The sequence below is a fragment of the Aspergillus caelatus genome (assembly GCF_009193585.1).
Source record: "Aspergillus caelatus strain CBS 763.97 unplaced genomic scaffold BDV27scaffold_51, whole genome shotgun sequence".
Classification (NCBI taxonomy): domain Eukaryota; kingdom Fungi; phylum Ascomycota; class Eurotiomycetes; order Eurotiales; family Aspergillaceae; genus Aspergillus; species Aspergillus caelatus.
Genome location: NW_022475314.1, coordinates 47,325 through 71,705, shown reverse-complemented (window position 1 = coordinate 71,705; position 24,381 = coordinate 47,325). Strand labels below are relative to the sequence as shown.

At 50.9% G+C, this 24,381-nt stretch overlaps 6 protein-coding genes across 6 annotated transcripts; 3 read left to right on the top strand and 3 right to left on the bottom strand.

Moving 5' to 3' along the window:
• Nucleotides 1–622: 622 nt before the first annotated feature.
• BDV27DRAFT_170907 (putative acetate-CoA ligase) lies at nucleotides 623–3,167 on the bottom strand. Its single transcript, XM_032075449.1, has 3 exons — nucleotides 2,692–3,167; nucleotides 1,308–2,633; nucleotides 623–1,255 (listed from the first exon to the last, which is right to left on the bottom strand). The coding sequence occupies exons 1-3, from the start codon at nucleotides 3,095–3,097 to the stop codon at nucleotides 813–815; spliced, it is 2,175 nt and encodes a 724-aa protein (XP_031929518.1). The 5' UTR covers nucleotides 3,098–3,167; the 3' UTR covers nucleotides 623–812.
• A 299-nt stretch (nucleotides 3,168–3,466) lies between these two features.
• psoE (glutathione S-transferase psoE) lies at nucleotides 3,467–4,712 on the top strand. Its single transcript, XM_032077954.1, has 3 exons — nucleotides 3,467–3,532; nucleotides 3,586–3,766; nucleotides 3,816–4,712. Exons 1-3 carry the CDS (start codon nucleotides 3,503–3,505, stop codon nucleotides 4,292–4,294), a joined length of 690 nt encoding a protein of 229 aa, XP_031929517.1. The 5' UTR covers nucleotides 3,467–3,502; the 3' UTR covers nucleotides 4,295–4,712.
• A 374-nt stretch (nucleotides 4,713–5,086) lies between these two features.
• BDV27DRAFT_170904 (alpha/beta hydrolase) lies at nucleotides 5,087–6,332 on the top strand (the record flags this gene model as incomplete). Its single annotated transcript, XM_032075448.1, has 4 exons — nucleotides 5,087–5,245; nucleotides 5,282–5,474; nucleotides 5,552–6,154; nucleotides 6,199–6,332. 4 exons carry the CDS (start codon nucleotides 5,087–5,089, stop codon nucleotides 6,330–6,332), a joined length of 1,089 nt encoding a protein of 362 aa, XP_031929516.1.
• A 232-nt stretch (nucleotides 6,333–6,564) lies between these two features.
• Nucleotides 6,565–8,406, bottom strand: psoD (cytochrome P450 monooxygenase psoD; the record flags this gene model as incomplete). The annotated part of the gene is made up of 3 exons (XM_032075447.1): nucleotides 7,866–8,406; nucleotides 7,005–7,809; nucleotides 6,565–6,949 (listed from the first exon to the last, which is right to left on the bottom strand). Exons 1-3 carry the CDS (start codon nucleotides 8,101–8,103, stop codon nucleotides 6,565–6,567), a joined length of 1,428 nt encoding a protein of 475 aa, XP_031929515.1. The 5' UTR covers nucleotides 8,104–8,406.
• Nucleotides 8,407–9,221: 815 nt separating this feature from the next.
• nrps14 (PKS-NRPS hybrid synthetase psoA) lies at nucleotides 9,222–21,985 on the bottom strand. The gene is made up of 6 exons (XM_032077953.1): nucleotides 20,732–21,985; nucleotides 20,502–20,639; nucleotides 15,052–20,449; nucleotides 14,643–14,997; nucleotides 14,122–14,586; nucleotides 9,222–14,064 (listed from the first exon to the last, which is right to left on the bottom strand). The coding sequence occupies exons 1-6, from the start codon at nucleotides 21,693–21,695 to the stop codon at nucleotides 9,334–9,336; spliced, it is 12,051 nt and encodes a 4,016-aa protein (XP_031929514.1). The 5' UTR covers nucleotides 21,696–21,985; the 3' UTR covers nucleotides 9,222–9,333.
• On the top strand, nucleotides 21,986–23,681 carry psoB (hydrolase psoB). The gene has a single exon (XM_032077952.1). It carries the CDS (start codon nucleotides 22,276–22,278, stop codon nucleotides 23,605–23,607), a length of 1,332 nt encoding a protein of 443 aa, XP_031929513.1. The 5' UTR covers nucleotides 21,986–22,275; the 3' UTR covers nucleotides 23,608–23,681.
• The last annotated feature ends 700 nt before the right edge of the window (nucleotides 23,682–24,381 follow it).

Below are 24,381 nucleotides of genomic sequence, written 5' to 3'. Positions count from 1 at the left end.
GGGGAAACGACTTGTATTTTATACTGTAGATTTATCTCTATTGGCCGAATATAACTACTGGGGTAGTTATATACTTAAATTTCTTTTATTGGGACCTCGCTTAGACGATCTGAATTATTGAAATAGGACGTGGGCAATAATATCAGCTGGTGTCTTCCGGGAAAGATCATTCCGTCCCTTCTTGCTCATTGGTTTTGGGATAGGGGACGATGATATGACCAGAGATTCATTGGAGAAAGTCTGGAGATCCATGCTAAGCGACATAAGAAGCGGGAAGCCGATTGAACTTGGAAGGGGTAGTGTTTTTGGGGGCGGATATACTGCGCTGTCTATATTGCCATTCAATTTGAGGTGGATACGAGTATTAAAGTCAGCCAGCTAGGTAGCGACTGAAGCCCTCGGACAATTTAAACTATTTAGTTCTTGATAAGAGAGCACAGAAACTCCGATAATATCATCTTCTAAGATAATTAATCCAACTAGCCGTGGCGTTGTATGGCACCGCGGCCTAATTTATACTGCTAGGCGCCTTGAAATTTTACTTCCATAACTCTCATTTAGAATTCAGCCAATATAATCGGCAAGACTCAGGGAAGATATGGATAATCTAATAAATGTCTCTTTTACATTCGCTAATCGGAGTCTATCATGTAACCTTCTGTTATAAGCTCAGGGCCCATCGATGTCACACACTGGCTTACCAAAGGTCTTCTAATGCCATGACGCACCTCTGGTCTTAATTAGCCCTATACGGCGTAGTATATACCTGTCTTATGAATAACTACACACCCTGTTGGATTTGGCAATATGCTTTATGACTTCTCTCGGGCTTCGATGGCCCTGTGCTTCCCAACACTCGTTTCAAAATACTCCTTCACCTTGGCTCGAGCGACCTCGACCACGACCACATCCTCGACGGTGCTGGGAACTGCAACCTCTTTTGCAAACTCTCCATGGACACCATTGTCGACCAATTCTCGGAGCACCCGTCGCAGCGTCTTCCCCGATCTTGTTTTGGGAATCATGCCCTTTCCTTGGATCATGCCCCCGATCGATGCAAAGGCGCCCACTTGCTTGCGCACGAGCGACTGGATCTCGAGAGCAATCTTGCTATTAGGTACAACAGACTCGGGGTGGTCAGATTGAGTGAGAGTGATGAATGCGAACGGCAGTTGGCCCTTGAGCTCGTCGGGAATGCCGACGATGCAGGCTTCCGCCACCAGTGGATGAGAAGAGATGGCTTGCTCGATGGCTCCTAATAGTCTTGTTAGTAATCCAAACAACACTGTTGCTACTTTCTGACGTACCGCTGGACAGTCGATAGGCACTGACGTTGAGCACGTCGTCGTTTCTACTCATGACATGCACATAGCCCTCTTCATCAATCCACCCTGAGTCTCCGGTATCGAGAAATTTTCCATCAAATCGCTTCAGATAGCTTTTGTAGAATCTTTCCTCGTCGCCCCACAGCGTGCGGAACGCGGTCGGCGCCAGCGGCAATCCCAAGACAATATTCCCCATAGACCCGGGCTCTACTTCATTACCCTTGTCGTCCACGACGCGCACATCAAACCCTGGCATCGACTTCCCAGCACTTCCAGGTTTCACGGGCGGTGGTGGATAGTCCCGTAGGCTCGTCTTGCGGTCCTGCCCCGCATGCGGCGTGAGTGCTCGCCCCGTGATGGGCGAACCGGCCTCTGTGGACCACCAGTTGTCGATAACGTGACAGGATGGTGCGCCATATTGAGTCAGAAGATTCTGGTACATAGAGATCAGGGTAGGTTCTGAACGCTCGCCCGCCAGGAAGAGTGCTTTGAGGGATCGTAGCCCTCCGCGCTCACCAATCTTCGAGAGCGATTCGTTATTCGGATCGTCATTTTTGATGGCTCGAAGGGCCGTCGGCGCCGTAAACATGGTATTGACCTTGTACTCCTCGACGACTCGCCAAAAGGCAGACGCGTCAGGAGTCCCCACCGGCTTGCCTTCGTATAGCACTGTGGAAGCGCCCGCGAGCAACGGTGCGTAGAGGATGTAGGAGTGGCCGACGACCCAGCCGATATCTGACGCCGTGAAGGACACGTCGTTGGGGCCATGGATATTAAAAATGTAGCTGATGGATAAGTGTAAGCCCACAGCGTGTCCACCGGTGTCGCGACGCACTCCCTTGGGGGCGCCTGTTGTCCCGGAGGTATGCATAATATACACGGGATCCTCGCTCTTGACCGCTACGCAATCGGCTTTGATCCCTCGCGCCTTTGCGCTACTAACATACTCTTGCCAGGACACTTGGTTTGCGCAAGTCGTCTTGCCTCCAAAGATTATACTTTGCAGCCATCCCCACTGGACGCTCCACCAGCTCTTAATCTCCCAGCGCAATTGCTTTCGTTGCCAGATCACAGTGCTCTCGGGCTTGTGCGAAGACAGATCGATCGCCTCCTCGACCAGTGGTTGATAGGCGATGGGAGGCCTATTCCCAACAATGCCACAGGAGGCCGTGAGGAGAGCAACTGGCTGACAGGCGTCAATGCGCTGAGCTAGCGCATTCGGTGCAAAGCCGCCAAAAACAACTGAATGGATGGCTCCAAGACGGTTAACTGCGAGGATTCCAATTAACGCCGCGGGGATCATCGGCACTGGGTTCAGAATCAGTCCGATGCGATCGATGCCATGGCATCCTAGAGGCACACCTACTATACAGCATTACCACGTCTCCCTTCTTGACGCCTTCTTCCCTAAGCGCTCCGGCTAAGGTCTCAACCTCATCAAGAAGTTGTTTGTACGTATATCTTTCCTTCGTATTGGTCACCGGACTGTCATAGTATATGGCCACCTTGTCCCCGTTGCCGGCCACTACATGACAGTCGACACAGTTATAGCAGGTCGATATCTCGCCGCCGGAGAACCACTCCCACGTCGGGTGAACGGTACCGTCTGGAAGTGTCTGCTCGGCCATTCGGAGTGTGGTGTCTGGCTTCTTGTGCCAATGGAGGTACTCCGCTTGGCGCGCCCAGAATTCCTCTGGGTTCTGTAAGCTTTCGAGAAGAACCTCATCCTGCAGATGTGGCTGCGTCGGCAATCGGGGAGCCATGATGCCCATGCGTAGGACAAGGGACGCGCGATGGCCCCAAGCGACGGTTTCTGTCCTTGCGGGGACGTTTGCAGCTAGCCACGATAGTTTTTTTGATGATGTTTTTCAATTCCAGTATATAAATGCTGAATGTACGGCTTCCGCCTACATAATAAGAGTTTAACCTGCGTTTCAATAGTTATAGAAGTCTACCATTAGCAATGCCGTGTTCTAATGTTTTTATGGTTCTTCAGCCGTTCGGTCGTTCGGCGGCTGCACAGGTTTTGGGGTTAGGGCCCGAATCTTGGGTTCCACCCACACCTAGCAGGTTTATAAGACTAGCATACTAAGATTGATGAGAGACAAGCATTTACTGTTGAATAACATTTCTTTGGATTTCTCATCCCTTGCTCGATTGAGATCTGAGCAGTAACAATGGCTTTCGGCACTATCTACACCTTCCCCGTAAGTGGTCGATCATCTCCCTGCCCCTACATATAATAACAATTCCATTCCAGGGCGACCAGCCTCGGACCATCGCTATCAAAGCGGTCGCTAAGGCCAACAACCTCGATCTCAAGATCGTTGAAGAGCCCAAGACCCCTGCCCACTTTGCGGTGAGCAAACTGGGCAAGGTTCCTGCGTTTGTCGGCGAGGATGGCTTCATGCTCTTCGAGTGCATGGCCATCGCCATTTACAGTACGTCGATGCCCTCCTTTTCGTACGCCCGAAGCTCACATGGTATTAGTCACCTCCCAGAATGAGGAGACTACGCTCCTCGGAAAGACGAAGCAGGACTATGCCAACATTCTGAAATGGATGTCCTTCTTCAACTCTGAAATCATCATCCCCCTTGTCGAGAAGTATCTTCCCTTGGTCGGCATCCGTCCCTACAACAAAGAGACGGTGGATATGTTCGCCAACATGGCCCAGGCAGCTGTTGACGTGGTGGAAGAGCACCTGGACGGCAAAACCTTCCTGGTCGGTGGGGAGATCTCTCTGGCCGACATTTTCTGCGCCGGGATTATCTCCCTCGGCTTCATGTTCTTCTATGGCAAGGAATGGCGCCAAGCCAACCCCAACGTCTCTCGTTGGTTTGAGCACATTATCAACCAGCCCATCTACTCTGCTGTCACCGAGAAGATCGAATTCCTCGACGAACCAAAATTGACCAATGTGCCCCCCAAGCAAGGTGAGGCCGAGCCTGCTCCTGAGACCCTCAACTAAACCGTCGGAGCGTTAATCCCCACAACTGGCTCTCGAGATATATCAAGTAGCGATGAAGTCTTTGTTGAGTGGTACTCTCTATAGGGGTTAGATGAGGAGAAACGAAACGAAACGATCCTGATCGTACACCAAAAGGCCTACCATCTTCCGAAACCACTCTCGGAACGGGCTTGTTCGCTGCGTGTCAATATCGAGAGTACTCACTCTAACTTTCAAACATACCTCATCGCATGCACCGAAGCGACTCAATCTCTTCAGCTGGTCAATTATAGAGTCGCCATTGCGGTCGGGGTGATACCGGGGACTGTTCAGATCCAGTTGAGCTGAAAAGGACTATGATTGTAATGTTAATGACAAACTTTGTGATCGTGTTTATTCTGTGGTGTATAACTCAATGAACATCTATATTCCCAGCCTAGTGTTCTTTTATTCGATCTCATTCATCGCTTAGGGCACCTTTCATAAGGTAGAAATTCCAAGACTTGGACCAATAGTCTGCTTCACGCCGAAGCGCATGCTTCGGTTTCACATAGTTGAATCATATAGAGGCTAGACCTATCTGATACTTCTAATGGCAATCCTCCGCAGGAGGGTACGTACACACGGTGCCGAAAGCATCCAGACCACCGACATCTCGAGCTTACCCAGAGCTGGATATCAACCCCGAACAACCGACGCTAATTTAGACAGAAGGGCCAGGATATGGAACACCATAGGATAATAAGGCCTTGATCTATAGAACTAGATAATCATACAGTTGCCATTCTCTTTCTATAGTATCTCAACTCAATCATGATAGGTCTAAACCAGCTACTGGCTGTCAAGCCGGCGCCGCTTTTAGGAGCGCTAACGGCAGCGATATTTTTCGCTTTCTACGGGCACCCCCGCTACTTTCTTCAAGGTATACAACACCTACCGGAAGAGCATACAATTACACGCGCAAAGGCCCAGGTGGGCGCCGACCACAAGCAGCAGCAACCTACCGAGTTACCCTACCCAGCGGATGCTTTTCCTGGAGGAAGGCGAGTTCAGACAGTATACGGAACAATTCAGGTGTTTGAATGGGGACCCGAACATGGCGAGAAGGTCTTGTTGGTGCACGGTCTGGGCACTCCATGCATTGCCCTGGGGAATATGGCAAAGGAGTTTGTGCGTAGGGGCTACCGGGTGATGATGTTCGGTGAGCCTTGTCTTCTCATTCTGGCGATATAGATACACTACTGCAAGGAACCACCGTTGCTAACAATTGTACCGCAGACCTCTTCGGTAGAGGCTATTCAGAAACGCCGAATGATCTCCCACATGATGCTCGGCTCTACACTACGCAGGTTCTGCTAGTTCTCTCATCTTCCCCGCTCGCCTGGACGGGGTCATCCGCCTTCCATATCATAGGATTCTCCCTCGGCGGCTCGATCGCGGTCGCATTTGCCGCTTACCACGCAACCATGCTTCGTTCAATAACTCTCATCTGTCCGGGAGGACTAATCCGCACATCGCATATCAGCCGCCGAAGTCAGGTCCTCTACTCATCTAGTTTCATCCCAGAGTGGCTACGCCTCCGACTCCTTCGTCGCGACCTGGAACCGAGCAACGGCGCTCCAAGTGCAGATGTCCCCGATGGAACCCAGGACGCAGATGTTGACTTCGACGCAGTGCCGATTGCGGCGGATCGACCGCAGGTGAGGATCGGTGACGTGATCCGATGGCAGCTCCGCGCCAATCCGGGATTTGTACCATCGTATTTAAGTACCATCCTAGGTTCTTTGGTCTATAGGCGCTATGACCGAATATGGAAAGTCCTGAGAGACGAACTGGCGCGTCGTCGAACAGCAGATGCACCACCCGGTCTACCGTGTGGACGTGTTCCCTGATTCTCGCGGAACGGGATGTTATCGTCGTGAAAGATGAATTTCTCGAGGATATGGAAGGGCTTCTCTGTCGCGAGGATGTTGACTTGCACGTCATGAAGGGTGGCCATGAGATTGGCGTGTTGCGAGGCAAGGACGTGGCATCCATAGCTGTAGAATCTTGGAAATAGACAACTTTAGACCTACAGACATACAGCCTCGATGATGCATACCACGCAGACTTCGGATTTCGCAATCTACTACATAGACCGGTAGTACAACCCTCCATACCACGAACCTAACGCCAGCATAATCTAGGTTTTTGCCCTATTCTTCATCACCATCAACATAGTACAAGATCAGAAATATATTCTTGCAAATATACAACCATTGGTCTGTAAAACGACTCTCCGCATGCCACCCCTAGTCCATCTTCAATCTCTCAGCCGCGCTCTGGACAATCTTGACCCGCTCGGGGTCTCTAGGTTCAATCCTGCAACCAAACCGCATTGGCCTCGGCGCTGGTACTGGCTCATACTCTAGTGTCTCCCGAATTTCATTTCCATCTTTATCAAGTGGCCAACCGATATTCACAGCCCAACCCAACTTAGCGAGCAAAATCACCAAACTCCGTTCCGCGAAGTCTACTCCAGGGCAGGCTCTTCGACCATAGCCAAACGCAGGATAACCTTGGCAGGTAGGGTAGACAGTGAGAGGTTCCTTGTAGGTCGGATAGCTGGGCTCCAGCCAACGGGCGGGGTTGAACAACTTTCCGTCGGGATACATCTCCTTGTCCATCAGGATAGATCTGGCACAGTTAACAGGCCTGAAGAAGGCCAATGATGCTGATGAATATCACTTACGCAAAAGTTGCATGGAACACAGTTCCCTTCTCGAAGGCGTATCCGTTGTAAATATCATCCACTTCCAAACAATGACTGATTCCCATCTCCGCCATTATAGACCGGTATCGGACGCCCTCCTTAACAATCGCTCTCACTGTCGGCAGGTTAGGGACATCTTGGTAGCTAGGCATTGTACCCTTGCCAACAACTTCGTCAACCTCCTTCTGAAGCTTCCTCTGCCAGTCCGGGTACTCCATCATCAGGAACAAGAGTGTGAGGAGGTTATTATGCGGGGAGCGGGTGCCACCGTCGATCATGGCTTGAAACACATGAACGGACTCTTCATCGGTCACGGTGTAATCACCCCGATTCAACAGGAAATGCTTATAGATAGAGTCCATGGCCGACCCGTCCGTGATACTTGCCTGGATCTTTCTCCGAAACGACCACATCTGGCCCACATATTCCTTTCTGAGGGTTTCCATCTTTTGCAAACTGGGGACCAGCCAGTGGGGGAAGTGCTGCAAGATGGGGAAAACATTACTGGGAAAGCAATCCGGACGAAAGGAGTTCATAATTTCCGCCGTGAAGTCCTCATTGTCGCGAATGAAGGGATCTGATGCCGAAGGGATGGAGAACCCCAGCATGGAGCTCGTCAGAACCGAGTAAGCATAGCGAAGAAACTCGTCGTGGAACGACGACGGCGACTGGATCAGTGCGGATAGAGAAAATGTCGCTTCATCGTCCATCAGGCTTTGGTAAGTATTAATTGCAGCCATAGAGACAGCGCTGTGTAACATTTTTCTCTGGCGGCGCCATCCCTCTATTGGTCATTAGCATCGATGATCGACATTCAGTGGGGTAGGGTACACAGCCTACCGTCCTTGTTTCTGAACCCAGGGCTTTGCTTCATCGAGATGTATTCTACCGCATGGGGAGCTCCACGATCCGAATACCGATTTCCTCTCTTAACGAACAGCTCATTTGCAATCTTCTCCTCCGACAGGATTACTTGCTTTGCGCCCATGAGGCTGATCTGAGTAATGGGACCATACTGCTCAGCCCACTTGCGGAATATATGGATCATATCAGTGCTGTCAGCCGAAGCCAAATCCATGGCATTTCCCACCAAAGGCCATCCTAGAGCAGCATCGTCATTCACAACATCCTAGCAAACAGAACCAAAAGGAAAGAAATAAAGAAAGACTACAGCACTGTACCTTTGGGCCCTGGAGGTGTCTTAGCGCCTTTCATTCGCTGACGCCTCACGACACTCCCAGCGACATAATGCAGTACGAGTCCCAGCAGCGGGAGCCACCACCATTGCGATAGCAGAGTCATTTTTAGAGCGGATATTGGCTCTTCTTCCACGGTGCTAGGCTTCACACATTCGCTTCCTCTATCATTGTGCACAGTGAAAACTCGCAGATGGCCTATTAATTACAATAGTCTAGACCCTAACGTAAGCTAAATGTAAATCGTACTAAAATCTGGACTTCACTCTTCCACAAACCCTGCTCATTCGGAACCCAGTCTATTATGAGAATGTACAAAAGCCGCATACGCTCGGACTTGGTATTCGTGTTATCTCCATACATACGTTACGAGACTGTGTAAACGTATTCTAGTTCCGTAGTTCGGCGGAGAGATTATAGTTGGAATCGGGCATGATGTTCGGGCCCACCTTTCGGCATCTTAACTCAGTCTGGCGTCCATTCGGTACGTTAAACTCATTCCAGTACGGCGCCGACTCGGTTCGGACCGAATTGCCCAAGTCAGAATCTATTAGGGTTTCGGTTTAAGGTCGTTTGTCCTTCGGATGGTTGGTGTTTTTTCTGTCTGGCATGGTTCTTTTCTGAAAGAATTGTAGCTGTACATAATAATCGTGCACAGACACAGAGTGTCCTAATTATGGATTTTGTGAACGGGATGACATTCCCAACAATATTATTGGCAAATTAGAATACAGTTACTGGTCTTGGTGAAAAGAATTAAATAGGCGAACTCAATCGAATGGGAAATCAAAAATCCGACCCTTGCGCTTGCTAGGATGGTGCAACGAGTCACAGCCTATGGAATAATCGTGTGTTTTTCAGTGCCAAACCAAATAGATCTTTGTCTTCTCTTGTTACCATCTATGAAGTCTGAAAAAAGAATAGTGTACGAGGACCAAGCATACAGCTCAAGGTTCTATTGAAATTCCCAAACGACAGTATTCTATAAGGTTGCATAAAGTTCAAGAAATTATTCTCATATTCAATGGAAGCAAAGATCGTCAATATGTACATCTAAAATAAGAAAACAAAATAAACCATGTCAACGCGATATGCATCTAGATCACCACCCCTCACTCATTTCGACGGCTCTTTTCCATCAGTGGCACTCTAATCACACCCTTGGAGGCTAGCAGGAACGAGCCCAGAACCTCATCCAAGCCCTCCCCAAGTGCCTTACAAACCCACTCTTGCAGTGGCAACACACTGAACGAGCCAACTGCGGAACCTTCTAAGTACTCCTTCAACTGATCAACCGGCACAACTTCCTCGCCACTCTGGTGTACGTAGTTGAGCACGTTGTCAGACTCTCGCTGCTTCTTGTTGGTGCTTGCCACCGCGCAGTTCGCAATGTCTCTCGAGACAGTATCAACATGAATGAAATCAAACGCTCCTGTAGAACCGGTAAGATCAGGAACGGCCTTCATCAATCTAGAGTATCGCAACACACTGTGGACAATGTCCAGGGCCGGCACATTGTCACCAGTAATGCTGCTAGGACGGTGGATCCAAATTTGCCCGCGGAACTGCTTCTGAAGCTTCTCGAGGAAGACTTCACTCGCCCACTTCGACGCGACATATCCGTCCGAGCCGTCAACCGGTGGATGGAAGGCCGCCAATGACGACTCAGGCTGCACTGAGGCGCCACTCAGCCTAGTGACACCACCTGTAGAGATGTAATGGATCGGAATTTGCCCACGTACAGCCAGACGGGCAAGTTCAACGGTAGACTGGAAATTAGTAGTTCGCAAGGTGCGATAGTTTTTCATGTGCGATACTTCGGCTCCGTTATGAATAATGACATCAACATCAGTGAACAGATCATCCACTTCCGCTTGGGTCATTCCTAGATCGGAGAGCGCGAGATCGCCGGCGTGGCGCACGATCTTTGGCGAGTCGACGCCCAGTTCTCGAGGCTCGCCCTGGCCATTAGGGCGAAGAGCTGCGCAATGAACACGGGTTACGTGGGAAGATTCAACTAGTTGGCGTAGAATAGCAGTTCCCAAGAAGCCTGTGGCTCCCGTGAGGAGAACAGAAATGCCCTCAGCACTGCGAGTTGAGGTCCTCTGTTCAGTGGGTGGTACGAACATCTGCTCATCCACCTTTGTTTCTTTTTCCCAGTCGATCTGCGAATTCTGGAAATTGCCCGTGAGCCGTGAAGCTAGCAATTCGAGAGTACTAGCTTGGAAAAGCTCCGGTAGGGAGAGATCAATTGCAAATACTCGACGAATCTCTGCCTTGAGGGGTAGCAGAAGCAAAGAATTACCACCAACGGAGAAGAAGTCGGAGCTGCGATGGATAGGCACAGAGGAGGATGTCTCACCTAGGACACGTCTCCAAACTTCTCGCAAGCGCACCTCTTCTTCCGTGAGTTTCTCGTTGGTCTCCTCCTCGACAGAAACCAACGGCAAAGGCAAAGCCGCCAATTTGCGGCTGTCAAGCTTACCTCTTTGTGTTACCGGGAGGATATCTAAGGAAATCATGACTGCTGGGCGCATGTGCAGTGGCATCTGAAGCTCCTGGCTGAGTTGACGCAGATAGGTTCCCTTGTCGTGAATTTGGCTGGTCCTAGAGAACACAACATAAGCGACGAGCTGCTGGTTACTACTATCACCTCGGACTAGAACAGCCACATCCACGAGATTGCCGCGGGATGCTTGCACAATGGCTCTGGAGACATCGTTCAGCTGAACCCGCATGCCTCTAATCTTCACCTGGTCGTCTCCATCAATACGTCCAGATATCACGATGGAGCCGTCCGAGAGCATCCGACCTTTATCGCCGGTGAGGTAAAGCCTATCCCAGCCGGAAGGTCCCTTGACCAAGGCGTGGTCCTTGAACTTGCTCTCAGTAAGCTGAGGGAGACCAAGGTATCCACTCGCGACACCTGGCCCACTGATTGCGATTTCTCCAGGCCATCCAATGGGAACAGGGTTGCACTGGTCATCAACAATGTAAGTTCCGTAATTGGCAATAGCCATACCGATGGGAATGCTGAAGTCGATTGCGTTGCCAGCAGGCAATACTTCATGCATGGAAGAGCAAATAGATGCTTCAGTCGGGCCGTATGCATTGAAAATTCTCAGGTCATTCCGGTCAAGGCCGCGGAACTGCTCGAGGAGATTTTGCGTGAAAGCCTCCCCAGCAACCATGGCAATGCGCCATGTAGAGCACTCACGGAGCTGTTCGTATCCGTACTTCAACATGGATTGCATCTCTGAGACAATGAATACGCTGCAAGTGACACCCTCGTGTACCATCAGAGCAGCCAATTCTGCCGGGTCACGGCGGTTATCACCCATGATCAACGTACCGCCGTTGGCCAAGGCAATGAATATTTGATATAAAGCTGCGTCAAAGCCCTGTCCGCTTTGTTGCAGCACGACCTCTCGGCCCAATTGGGCCCGGTCGGAGACACCGAGGATAGTGGTCCGGATGTTGCCATTGGTGAGTGGGATCCCCTTGGGCTTTCCTGTCGAACCACTAGTATAAAGAATCATTGCAAGGCCGTCTACAGTCGATGCATCCCGAACTCTCTCCTCCACATCTTGAGGCACTTCCTCGAGAGTAACGAAGCTAATCGGCTCAGCCGTGCCAGAAATCCTGTGAAGCTCCCTGGCCCGTTCTGTAGTAGCGGCATCGTAAAGTACGATCGTTGAATTAGACTCTCTCAGGATATCGGCCAGTCTTTCATTAGTACTGCGGACATCAAGGGGTACGTAGGCCGCGCCAACACGGAGAACACCGAGTATAGTAGCAATCGTGTCTACCCCTGGGTCAAGGAGCACGCAGATTGGTCTCGAGGATGCTGCTCCGGCAGCCAATAACGCGACCGAGATAGCGTTAGCCCTTTTTAGCAACTGCGAATACGTTTTTATACTGCCATTGCTATCTTTAACTGCAATACCTTCAGGGTCTTTGTCTACCCAGTTAATGATAATCTGGGAGAGAGTGCCAGCAGAAGGGGGCGCAAGTTCCACCTGGGGGCCCGTACCTAGCGCGACAGCCTTGTCCGTTAGATTTGTGGGGAACACAGGGACGCTACCAACTGAACGATTGATGTCTTCAGACAGCATATCAAGCAAGTAGGTATATGCGTTGGCAAGCAATTCTGCGCCTTCCTGGTCATACAAGTAGTCCTGTAGGGAGAACGTAAGCATGGCAGTGCCGTCTTCCAACTCATCAACGGACACTACAAGGTCGAAGGGGTTTTTCGCGTCGGCGTAATCCAGAAACTTCACATCCACCCCTTCCATCGGAGAGGTTCGACTAGCCCCCATGCGGTAGTTAAAGACCACCTGGAAGAGCGGCGTCTCAGTCGTTGACGCTGGGATGTTACAAGCACGAAGAATCTCCTCAGTCGGGACACCGGTCTTCGCAAGCGCCGAATATGCCTTGGTTCGGGTGGTCTGAAGCACCTCACTAAACTTCTGCTCGCTATCGACTCGGAACGAAACAGGGATGGTTTCTAAGAAGAAACCTATACTGTTTCTGAAGCTCTGATCAGAACGATTTGCGTCTACCATACCAATACACATTTGTTCAGTGTCCAGCAGTCGGTGAAGCAGAACTTGGAAGGCTGAGAGGAAGAAATGGAAAGACGTAGTCCGAGAGGCTTGGGCCGCCTTCTTCAGTGCGCCCATAACGTTAGCATTGACGTGCGTGACAACGTCTCTAACTGCGTACTGTCTCAATGATTTGCGTGTGCTGACTTTAGCAAAGGGGAAGAGCGGCAATGGGTCAACCGGCTGAGAAAACTCGTCTTGGAAAAACTTGAGTCTTTCATCGTAAGCTCCGTTGGACATGTCCTGCTGCTGCTTTAAAGTAAAGTCAATGTACTGAATTGGCAGGGGCTTTGGTGAGTTCGGGTCGTTATAGAACTGCGCCAAATCCTGCTGGAATACCTGCCAGCTGACACCGTCCATGATAATGTGGTGGTATCCAAAAATAATAGTATGGGAATCAGCACTGTGTGACAGGATTGTAGCGATGAAGGTATCCCCTGTCTCAAGGTTGTAATGATATTTGTGAGTCTGGTCGAACTCCCCCTTGACATCTGCCGGGCCAGCAATACCTGAAGTCACTTTCAGTTTAAATGTAGATTTCTCAATAATGCCTTGCACGGGTTGGCCATCTTCCTCATTGGTATAGAAAATGGTACGGAGGGTTTCATGGCGTTGTGTCACTGCCTCCAGGGACTTTTCCAACTTCGGAATATTGAGTCTGCCTGAAAGTGCGTAAGATACGGTACAGTTCAAGGCAGTGTCATCATCCAGGTACTGAGACAAGAAGTACAGTCGTGATTGGCCCAAGGACAGTGACTCTGTGCGAAGGGTAGTCGGGCGAGGGGGCTTCTCGTCCACAATGTCCAGGGCAACAACGGAGGCAGATGGTAAGGTAAGCTGATCGTCTCCAACAGAGTCTGAATGAGCCATTCGCTCCGAAGATGCAATTGATTCCGAAGTATCATCTGCCAGTGAACTGTCGGATGATACTTCGTTGGAATCTTCAGACACTACTTCTGGTGCCTTCTTTTCCGCGGATTGTTTAGTCCAGTCGCGAGAGGCCGGAGCTGGAGCACTTTGGGCTTTAGCCTCTGCAGGCTCGGCCTGTTTCCCTTCGAAAGACAGGTCTTCAACCACCTCAGTGCATATCTGCTTGACAGAAGAACCTCCCAGGATCTTCAAGACCGGGACATCATGACCAACCTCTGCGAATATCCAGTTGCGAATTTCCACAGCTACTAAGGAGTCAATACCGAGATCAATGATCGGAACATCTGTATAGATATTCTCAATGGACAACTATTCATTGATGTCAGTTACAACAAGCACCTTTTCCATGCGGGAAGCACCGCCTACCTTGAGCGAGGATGCTAGATACGTCAAAATGGCCTCTTCCATGATTTGGAGCGCATCATCTGGCCCACGGGCATCCGCGAGCTTTTCCTTCCAAGTCTTCTGGACATTGTTTCCAAAACCCTGACCTGTTTGGGATGAATCAGCACGTGCGAGGAGGTGCGAGAAGCGCAGGTTCTTATGCCAGAACGGGCTGTTTTCGGAGTTAGTATTGTAAGTCTCTAACCCTGTTACGATTTCCGGAGACTCGTCGCTACTACCGACAAGGATCGCCTCAGCCAGAAGATGGTGAAGGTCGCGCTCTGAAATGGGCATGTAGTCTAGCTTTCGCAGGGTAGTCTCCATTGCGCTAATTCCGTCACCATCTTCCGTCCTCTGAATAACACCAATGCCGATGACCATTCCGATGTCAATAACTGATGCTACAAGGTTCCGGGCACGTCTTTGGGAAGCCAAACCGGCCATAAACTAAAATAAATCAGCTCGCCCGCACGATGATCAAGTCATTCACTTATTCAACTTACGTTATTTGCAGCAGCATAGTTGGCTTGGCTTCGCTGGCCAGTAACAGCGGAAATTGACGAGAACAGGATGAAGAAGTCAAGGTCATCATTAGCAAAAACCATGTCCAGATTAATGGAGCCATCAACTTTGGGCTTCAGAACCTTTTGGAAGCTGTCGTAAGACATGTCAGTAAACAGCTTATCAGATAACACCATTGCACCGTTGGCAACACCACCAATAGGTGGCATAGTTTCGAGAATGCGAGCGCGGAGCTCCACAAGCTGTTGCTTGTTGGTAACATCTGCTGCCTCGATGGCAATGTTGGCACCTTGCTTCTCTAACTCATCCTTCCAAAGTGCTTCCTTATCAGGATTCCTGTAACTATCAGCGAAACTTTATTCAATCGGCTTTGTCGAAGAATGTACGTACCGGCTCGTGACGACAATATGCCGCGCACCATTAACGACCATCCAGCGGCACATGGACTGACCGATCTGCCCACTAAGACCCACCAGAACATAGGTCTTATCCTGGGAAAACAGGTGGCTATGCTCAATGGGCCTTTGCGTCACTGTAATCACCTGGTCACCTGTCCAGTCAACGGCAGTGACAATTGCATGTTCCTTGTCCCCGCTTGTGACCAAAGCAGAGGCCTTGACAACGCTGGCACTTTCTAATTCTCCCACTGGCGACGAGGGAAGACTTTTCACATGAGCCAGGGCTTCAAGGAGTACTTCATGTGGAACAAGGCCATCAGAATCGAGATCGTTGAAAGAAACCACGGCGGCGTTAGTGGGGAGAACCTGTTTGATAGCGGAAAGCTTGCGTGTGTTAGTGTTAAGTCCCAGATGAATGAGAACCCTCGTCTTGGGGGGTATCATTGATTGCAATTCCTTTCTTGAGGTATGAGGTCCAACCTCGATGTGGTTACTAGCACGGCTACCACAAGTCGACCCCGTCTGGTAGCCGATGAACGCAAAGCTCTTGCCGGAGATACCCTTACGCCTGTTGAGGGCGGTCGCAAGAGGTTCGCCAGATCCGTAGAGCAGCGTGGTGTATCCAGAGGGCATCGACCTTTCGATAACACGCGATCTAACCTCGTTCAGCAGGCTAAGAAATACTGGGAGAGTTGTTGTATCGTCAACGTCTTCGCCATTAAGTTTAATGGCCAACATACGGGGCACCGTAATGATGGAAGAGTTGGAGTCCGACAGTGCCAAGAATCGCTTCCCCTCTTGTGTGCGACCAACACAGCAGAAGAGCTGTTTCTCGTTGTAGTTGGGCAAGACAGGCTCTACAGAACAATACTCCACTCTCAATGATATCAATTCTGAGCCTGTAGAAAGCTGAACGAGTTTTGGATAGTGGTGAAGTGCTTCTTCAGCCGAATACACAACTTCATTAGCATTGTGGACCGAGCGAACAAGAGTGACAGGCTGCGCCCCAACAAGAGCTTGGGTTTCCACCTTGCGCTTGAGAGCATTGATACGGTCGTTGCGCTCCATGTCAGGCAGAAGCCTGGGAATAAAGAGCTTGCCTTTCTCAACTACGAGCTCCGGTTCAACATTCCACAGAAGGGGCATTTTTGAACTATCTTCTTTGATGGAAGCGCCTCCAACAAGTCGAAGCAAGCTCTCTGCAATAAAAGTCGTGCTATCGTCAAGGGTATCCAAGTCAAGGAATTGTAGAAGCTTATGTGGGTTCTCAGCCTGGAATGTTCGCCCAAGTCCAATCGTGCCATTTTGGTAGGGGCTTTCACATCTTGCGCCTTGAGTGACCCAAAGGACCTTCTTGGATCTCTCCAGCAGCAGCTGTAGGTTTTCAAATGTAGCACTGCTAAGCTTCTCGAGCACGGGGCGGTCCAATTCAGTCATACTAAGAACAGTTTCAACGGTGTCAATTAGTTGACCGTTCAGGTCGGCAAGAGATTCGACAGCAATGATCTCTCCATCCCAGACGGGCGATAGCTTGGTCTGGATATCTCGGATGAGATTCGCGATCTTGGGTGAGGAACCACCCAACATAAGGAGCTTTCCAGTCATAGCGATGTTTAATGCTGAGGCAAGTGGAGATCTCAAGAAGCTAATGCGATCGTCTAGTGCCTGCGACAAGATGACAGAGAATGTGTGCTTCTCCGGAACGTTATCGAGTGCCATAGAGTCTACCCCAGAAAACCCAGCGTTCTGAAGGACGCTGTGTGTTTCTTCGCGGTTAACGTTCGTTAATTGCGGGTCGAAAGATCCGTCGTCTTCGGGCACTGGGGGTGGAGCCGACAACAAGAAGAAGGGGAAACGAAGTTGGTCTCCAGTTGCAGCCATCATCAGGAGAAAGCCTCCTGGTGTAAGCAGGCTTCGGATCGTCGTCAGCGCCGCTCTCTGTTTGGTGAAGGCCTTGTGAGCAATAACCAAGTCGAAAGAGCCGGGATCGATATCAGCTGACTCTCCAATTCCGTTTTCAACGTCGAAGGTTTTGAAATCAACTCTCAGATTATCCGCAGATAAGTGTGCCTTGACCTCCCCAATAGCGTCCGCGGACCCATCCACAATAGTATATGAATCCAAAGCCTGTCCAAGCTCCTGACATACAGACCGTACAAGGCTGGCTGAAGATGGTCCGACTTGGAGAATTCTTATACGTGGGTACCGGTGAGAAATCTGTTTCGCTGCGCTCACCATATGCTTGTGAACTTGGGCGAACCCTATCCCTTCATTGTGCCAACGGGAGACAAGCTCACTCAGCGATGCTGGTGCTTCAGCGCTGACCGGAGAATTATTCAAGAGCTTCTCGCCGATTACCTTAACAAGCAGCATATCTATGTGCTCCCGAAAATCTTCCATGATGGAAGCCAGCTCAGATTGAGTTGGCTCGCTCGCATCACGGGCTGCTGCCTTCTCAATCAAACCCATTAAGCCTGGGATCTTGTCGGCCAGTTCGTAGAAGGACATGTCCATACTAAGCTGTGACAGGTAATAGTGAATTACTTTTTCACAGGCATCAATGACCTTCAGCTCACGGGGAGAAGAAGTCTGCTCCTCCGCTTCGAAGGTAGCTCCCGAGAGGATGTCTTGTTGCCATATCGTCTTCAAATACAATGTTCTATCGTCCTTCTCACCAGCGGGAAGGAAGGAGCTCATTGTGAAATCTTCGATGCGCACTTCTAACTGGCCGGTCTTAGAGTTGTAGATACTCATATCGCCATTAATTGTTGGCAAGGTTGCTTGAAACCCTGGTGTAAATTCGGTAAGGCGCGCGTCGACGGTCACAGAGCCTGTGATGTTTGGCGTCGGAGAAAAGGTCATGCGGCCGATCGTAGTGGGCATGAACGCTGTCCATAACCCACCATCTCGAGGAGCGGCATATGCTGCAAGGAATGTCTGGAAGCATGCGTCAAGCCAAGTCGGGTGGACCGGAGTTGACCTTCCCACTTCCTCATCGATCGCGATGACAGCGGATGCCATGTCCATCTGTCTCTCCACAGAGGTTATAGCCCTGAACGGTCCGCTGTAACCCAAGCCAACTCGGCTGAGGGATTCATAGAACTGGTTGACATTGACGGACAACAGCTCGTGTTGTGGCTTGTTGGATCTGATAGGAAACAAGCCGGTGGAGTTGGATTCTTCGCTGGCGAGGGAAATACGTATTTCTCCCGTAGCGGCTGTCCTCATGTGTCCATCCTCCACTGTACCCGCGCTGAGACTGAACTCCGCTCGGATACATTCAGTCTTGCCCTTGATAGAGTCGATATCACTGCGCAGAGACAGCAAAGTCTCCGTTCCGCCAGAAGACTCATCTAAGACGATTGGTCGGAGGATCGCCACGTTCGAAAGCTCTATGCTTTCCACTTGCTTTCCTGTGGCCAGGGTCCTAGCAGCCTCCAGGGCTATAACGCAATATGTAGCTGCGGGCACAATGATCTGGTTCTCGATGCAATGGTCGCGTAACCATGGCATCTCCTCCAGCTTAAGGAAGTTCCGCCATCTCGGCTCATAATCTGTGTCATCCGGGGTTCTGCTACCAAGCAGCTCATGAGGCTGGGCCGATCTGTGTCTGACCTGTTTATTGAGTCGGGATTCCCGGTACATGATCTGCTTGTGATCCCATGGATAGGTGGGTAGATCCGACAAAGGAGTCACATCTACTTGACGATTACCTTCCTCAAATGCAGATAGGTAGCCGGCAAAGTTGACACAAGCAGAGCCCAGATGTGTCCAAACAAGGCCTAAAGCGTTGCTGAACGCCGTGATGTCGTCCGCCTTTCGGTCTAAGACACCGGAATAGGGGACTTCGTAGCCAAGCTTGGTCCTCATCGTTTCCAGTGTCGGCCCTCTCAAGGCTGGGTGCGGTCCAACTTCAAGGATGAGATCGAGGGCTCCTCTACCATCGTCGAGCGCGGCCTCAAGTGCCTGAGAAAACAGAACTCGTCCAATCAGATTATCTGTCCAGTATGCTCCCCGCATATCGGGATCCTGTACATCAGTAATTGTTCTGCTGTCTTCATAGACGCTAGATACCCAGGCAGTGACTCCGTTGCCCTTTCCTACCTGGACGTTGCAGGTTTCGAGTTGAGCAGTATAGGGCTCAGCACACGGCAACATATGAGATGAATGGTAGGCAGTGTCTACCTTGAGCACACGATTAAACAGGCCTTCATTATCGAGGATTTGCTTGGCCTCAAGGACCGCGTCCTCATCGCCAGAAAGCGTGACGCTCTTGGGCGAATTACTAGCGGCTACGGTTAGACGGCCCTTCATCTGAGCGGATGAACAGAAATTGAGCCCTTCCTCATAACCGAACCCGACAGCAATCATTGCTCCCCGATTTCCATCGGGTCCAATGGCAAGCTTGCAGACGATGCCGCGGTAATAAGCAATCTTCACCGCGTCCTCTACAGAGATCTTCCCGACAGCATACGCAGCACCGATTTCACCGCCCGAATGGCCGACCACAGTGTGAAATGTGATGCCTGCTTCAGAGAGCAAACTAACAAGTCCTACCTGAACCGCTGCACAGATAGGGAGGGATAGTTCGGCTTCGCTTAGACGAGACTTGCCGGGTGGTGCCATTAGTTCTTCTTTGAGAGACCACTCCGGTGGATCGGGAAGCTGTGCCAGTGCCTGCTCCATGACCTCCATTTTTTCTCTGAACAAGGCACATCGCTTCATTAAAGCCTGGCCCATACCCGGCCATTGTGCCCCCTGTCCCGTAAACACACCTAGAATCCGAGGCCGTCTGTTCTCATCGAATTCTACGACGGGGGGGCGGGTGCCTATGGCTGTACCAGGGCTCTCGCGGACTTTCGCCAGCTGTTTGTTGATCGCCTCTAGTACGTCTTGCTTCGAGCTCCCTGTGATGGCAATTCGCACCGGAAGGGTTGAACGATGCAAGTTAAGGACCATCGCCAGACGTTGAATAGACACATCGGTAGTCTTCAGGTAGTGCGCATATTTCTCCAGCATTGCGACCAGAGACGATTCGGAACTGGCCGAGAAAACAAGAGGGGTAGGGGTAAAATCAACCTCCGGTACAACGGAAGGTTGGACCTCACAGATTGCCTTCGGTCTTCCCCATGGGCCATGGTCATGGACTTCGGGGATGTAACTTTCCATGATCGCGTGGCAGTTGGTGCCGCCGGAGCCGAAACCGTTGACACTCGCGCGAAGCGGTTGGTTTGGAGGGACTTGTGGCCATTCCTGCGGAGTATTGGGTATTTGCAGCTTCTTATAGAAAGGCTCCACGCTCGGATTCAGGTTATGAAGATGCTGGTTGGGCGGAATTGTCTTGTGTTGCATCGCAAGTAATGTCTTCAACATTCCCGCAATACCGGCAGCTGCAGTGTCCGAGATCAGCCTCTGATACGCGTAACAGGTCGAACTACATACTTCCTTCTGTGTGTCCAATAATTGTCTTCACGGACCCTACAATCAGAGAAGGTCTCTCATCATGGTTGTGGCCAGGTGGGAAAAACGTTTGGCTGAGAGCAGATGCTTCTCTAGGGTCTCCAGCCTGGGTGCCAGTTCCTACATTGCACAATCATCAGTCAAATTATCACAAACCCAGCACAAGCTTGTTGACCCTGCAGAAACCAGGCTGGCAGGCAGATGGAACTTACCATGTGCCTCAATGTATTGAGGCCTATCCTCGGCTCTCAAGATGTCTAGTCCCGCATTCTTATAGGCGGTGCTAATCAACGCGGCCTGCGCCTCAGCACTTGGTAGCGCAATACCTTTCGTACGGCCATCCGAATTGACGCATGTCTCTCGAATGATTGCATCAATTCGGTCTCCATCCTGAAGAGCCTGAGAGAGCGTCTTCATAAAGAAAGCACAAATACCTTCCCCTCGGGCATATCCGTCGGCGCCCTGGTCCCACATCTGAGATTTTCCAGTGGCCGAGAGCAAATGGAGACTCGTGGACGCAAGATATGCATCCGGTCCCAAAATTAAGTTGGAGCCCGCCACACAAGAAGCTGTACACTCGCCATTTCGTAAACTTTGAACACCGAGATGGACCGCCGCTAAACTGGACGAGCATGCCGTGTCGACCGAGATGGAGGGGCCATGCCAATCAAAGAAGTACGATAAACGATTCGAGAGCAGTGCGCGTGACGTTCCTGTGATCATGTACTGGGACATATTCTCAACATCCCGTGTTTGGGTATCCGTATAATCCGCCGACATCGCGCCGACATAGGCGGAGGTCATGCTGCCTTTGAGCCCTTGTAGGGTGAGTCCTGCATTTTCCATCGCTTCATAGACAGTCTCGAGCAGGAGCCGTTGCTGCGGGTCAATCGCCTCGGCCTCACGGGGGGCAATACTGAAGAACCCGGCGTCAAAAAGTCGTGGGTCCTCTTCGATGAAATAGGACTTGGTGACATTGCTGCTCCCGTGGCGCTCGCCATTAGGGTGGTAGAATCCGTCGGCGTTAAATCGTGATTCTGAGGGGATCTTCTTCGATAGATCTCGCGGCGAGTGCAGCAACTCCCACAACTTTGATGGGGAGGTCGAGTCCCCTGGGAACCGACATCCGCTACCAATGATAGCGATGGGTTCTTTTGGCGAATGTGTGTATGCCATCGTAGATCTGCATACGCTTGATGGCGAACGGCGACGAATTATTAATTAGATGTAGTACAAACGTAGTAAAATCAAGCTGTGTAACCCTGGCTTGGTCTTCGAAATAAATAAAGGCCGTGGTGGGACGGCGATTTAGCCAATGAAGGGGTTGGCCCCAGACACCCAAAGGTCAAGGTACCGAATGATTCGGATCCGGTGCTTTTGCCTAGTATACAACTCGCACGGTGCCGAATCTGAGCACAGCAGAGCAATCGTCCAAAGAAAACCTCTTCTGGTGTGTCCTGTCGGAGTTCATTCCATATTGCCATATTCAACATTAATCCTATCACCGTACGGACTGCCGAACAGGGGATTTTCTGCGAAAGGTCTCGTACCCTGTGAGTAATCGCTCTCTGATCGCAGTTGTCGTCCCTGAGTCTGACCTCTTGGTTCAATTTCCTCGAAGCTTTTGTCAAATACGGGCTAAAGGATCTATACACCAGAGGCCTGACTGGAATGCCAGGACCTTCATTGCTCCACAACTTGTTATTGGCCTTCAGGGGATGCCCATTCCACAACCCATTGTACTTAATTCTTAATCATGGAGATGATGCACACCTTCTTCAAGTCCCCCTTCTTTAACTTCGAGTACCTTCGCCTTCTCGCCATGGCGCCCCACGAGGGCGCCGAGATCGGTGAGGCCCTCGAAGCAGCCGCCAAAATCAAGGATCTTGATCCGGAATCGTGGTTCAGCGCCTTCCTCGATGCCGGTAACAAAGCAGAAGCGATCGCTCAGGAGGCCGAGCAGGCAGGCGACCGTGTATCCGCGCGTCGTGCCTACCTCCGGTCTTCCAACTACATCCGCGCGGCGCAGTTCATGCTCAACGAGGGCCCAATTGGGCACGATCAGCGCGTTCTTCCAAGTATCGAGCACGCCATTGCAAACTTTCGAAAGGGCGTCCAATATCGCGATGGGAAGACGTTCTTTCTGGAGATACCGTACGAAAATGGGCTCAAGTTGCCCGGCTACCTCTACCTGCCCGAAGCTGCCAGGCGCATTCCGGGTCGCAAGATTCCTATCCTACTAAACTCTGGGGGAGGCGATTCGACGCAAGAGGAGATCTACTTTGTCAACCCGGCATTTGGGCCCGAACTCGGGTATGCCGTGGTCACCTTCGAAGGACCTGGTCAGGGAATTGTGCTTCGTCGCGACAAGCTACCGATGCGCCCAGACTGGGAAGTGGTCACCAGTGCGGTCCTGGATCACCTCTTTGACTTCGCCACCCGCCATCCCGAGCTGGAGCTCGACTTGGATCACATTGCTGTCACCGGGGCCTCGATGGGGGGATATTTTGCCCTGCGTGCGGCCGCCGACGCACGGATCAAGGCTTGCGTGAGCGTCGACGGATTCTACAGTTTAGCCAGTTTTGTCGGCGGCAGAATGCCCGGGCCTCTCTTCCACGGCTTCATGAACGGCTGGCTGTCCGACGCAGTCTTCAACGGCATTTTGCGGTCTCTCCAGCGATTGGACTTCCAAGCGCGATGGGAGTTCAATCATCTAAAGTGGGCCACCGGCACTACCACCGAGGCCGACATCATGCGGAGTTTCGGCGACTATACACTACTCAACCCAGACGGAACCGAGTATCTTGCCAACGTAAAGTGTCCCACGTTGGTCACTGGGGCCGGAGCGAGCTGGTATTTCGACCCAGCGACCACCACCGACAAGATTTACGACTGCCTGACGAGTCTAACACCGGGTGTGGACAAGGAAAAGTGGATCGCCCAGGACATCGCCCACGGAGGGCTCCAGGCCAAAATCGGGGCGTTCGGTTACTCGGCGCACAGAACCTTCCAGTGGTTAGACGCCAAATTCGGGATTGAGAGAGTGCCATTGGGGGCGAAATCCGACTTGCGTGAGCTGGTCCTGTAGTCTGGCAACGGTCACGTAGTCTTGGGGGATACTGATCGTGAGGAAAGCGATTCGAAAGAGACATTCAATTTTCGTCAGTTAGTTAGTTAGTTCGCCGAAGAGTATAATAGTAGTTTATTTGATCAGAAGCAAGTTTAGATCAGTGAGAAATCTCGCTGGTTGAGCGGGGAGTCGCCGATCGCATCCCTGCCGATCGCGTGCCGGGCACATTTAGTAGGTTAGCAGCTCCTGCGACGTCCATCTCCAGGTCCATCTCCAGGTCCATCTCCAGGTCCATCACCCTATCATCACGTGGTCGATATTATCAACCCCCCAACACATCTTCACTCGACATACTCATGAGAACTAGAATACGCTCGAGGATTAAGTCTCTCTGCTGCTGCTATTGCTCTCCGTATATTAAGCAAGCTTGAATTAAATAGCAATCCCTAGCAAAATGCCTGTAGGAATATATTATCAGTGTGGAAGAGTCTAACTATCCTCTCAATGTGGTATATATATTTGGATGTCTCTACCCAATGTGAGTATAATACTTATGGAGTACAGCTCGAATCACCTTTCTACACCACCGAGGTGATCCCAGAAGAACCTTGATTGACGAACAAAAAATCACTTGAGTACAGATTCCATCTGCTAGCGAATTTTCTCCCGTTTGATCGTTCTACTAGTAGATTTGCCTCATCTCGCGTCTGAAAAGCATGATCCTGAACATGTGAAGGACTTGGAAAACAGTTGTGGGGCATGGCAAACTCAAGTTACGTAATGTCTGTCGTA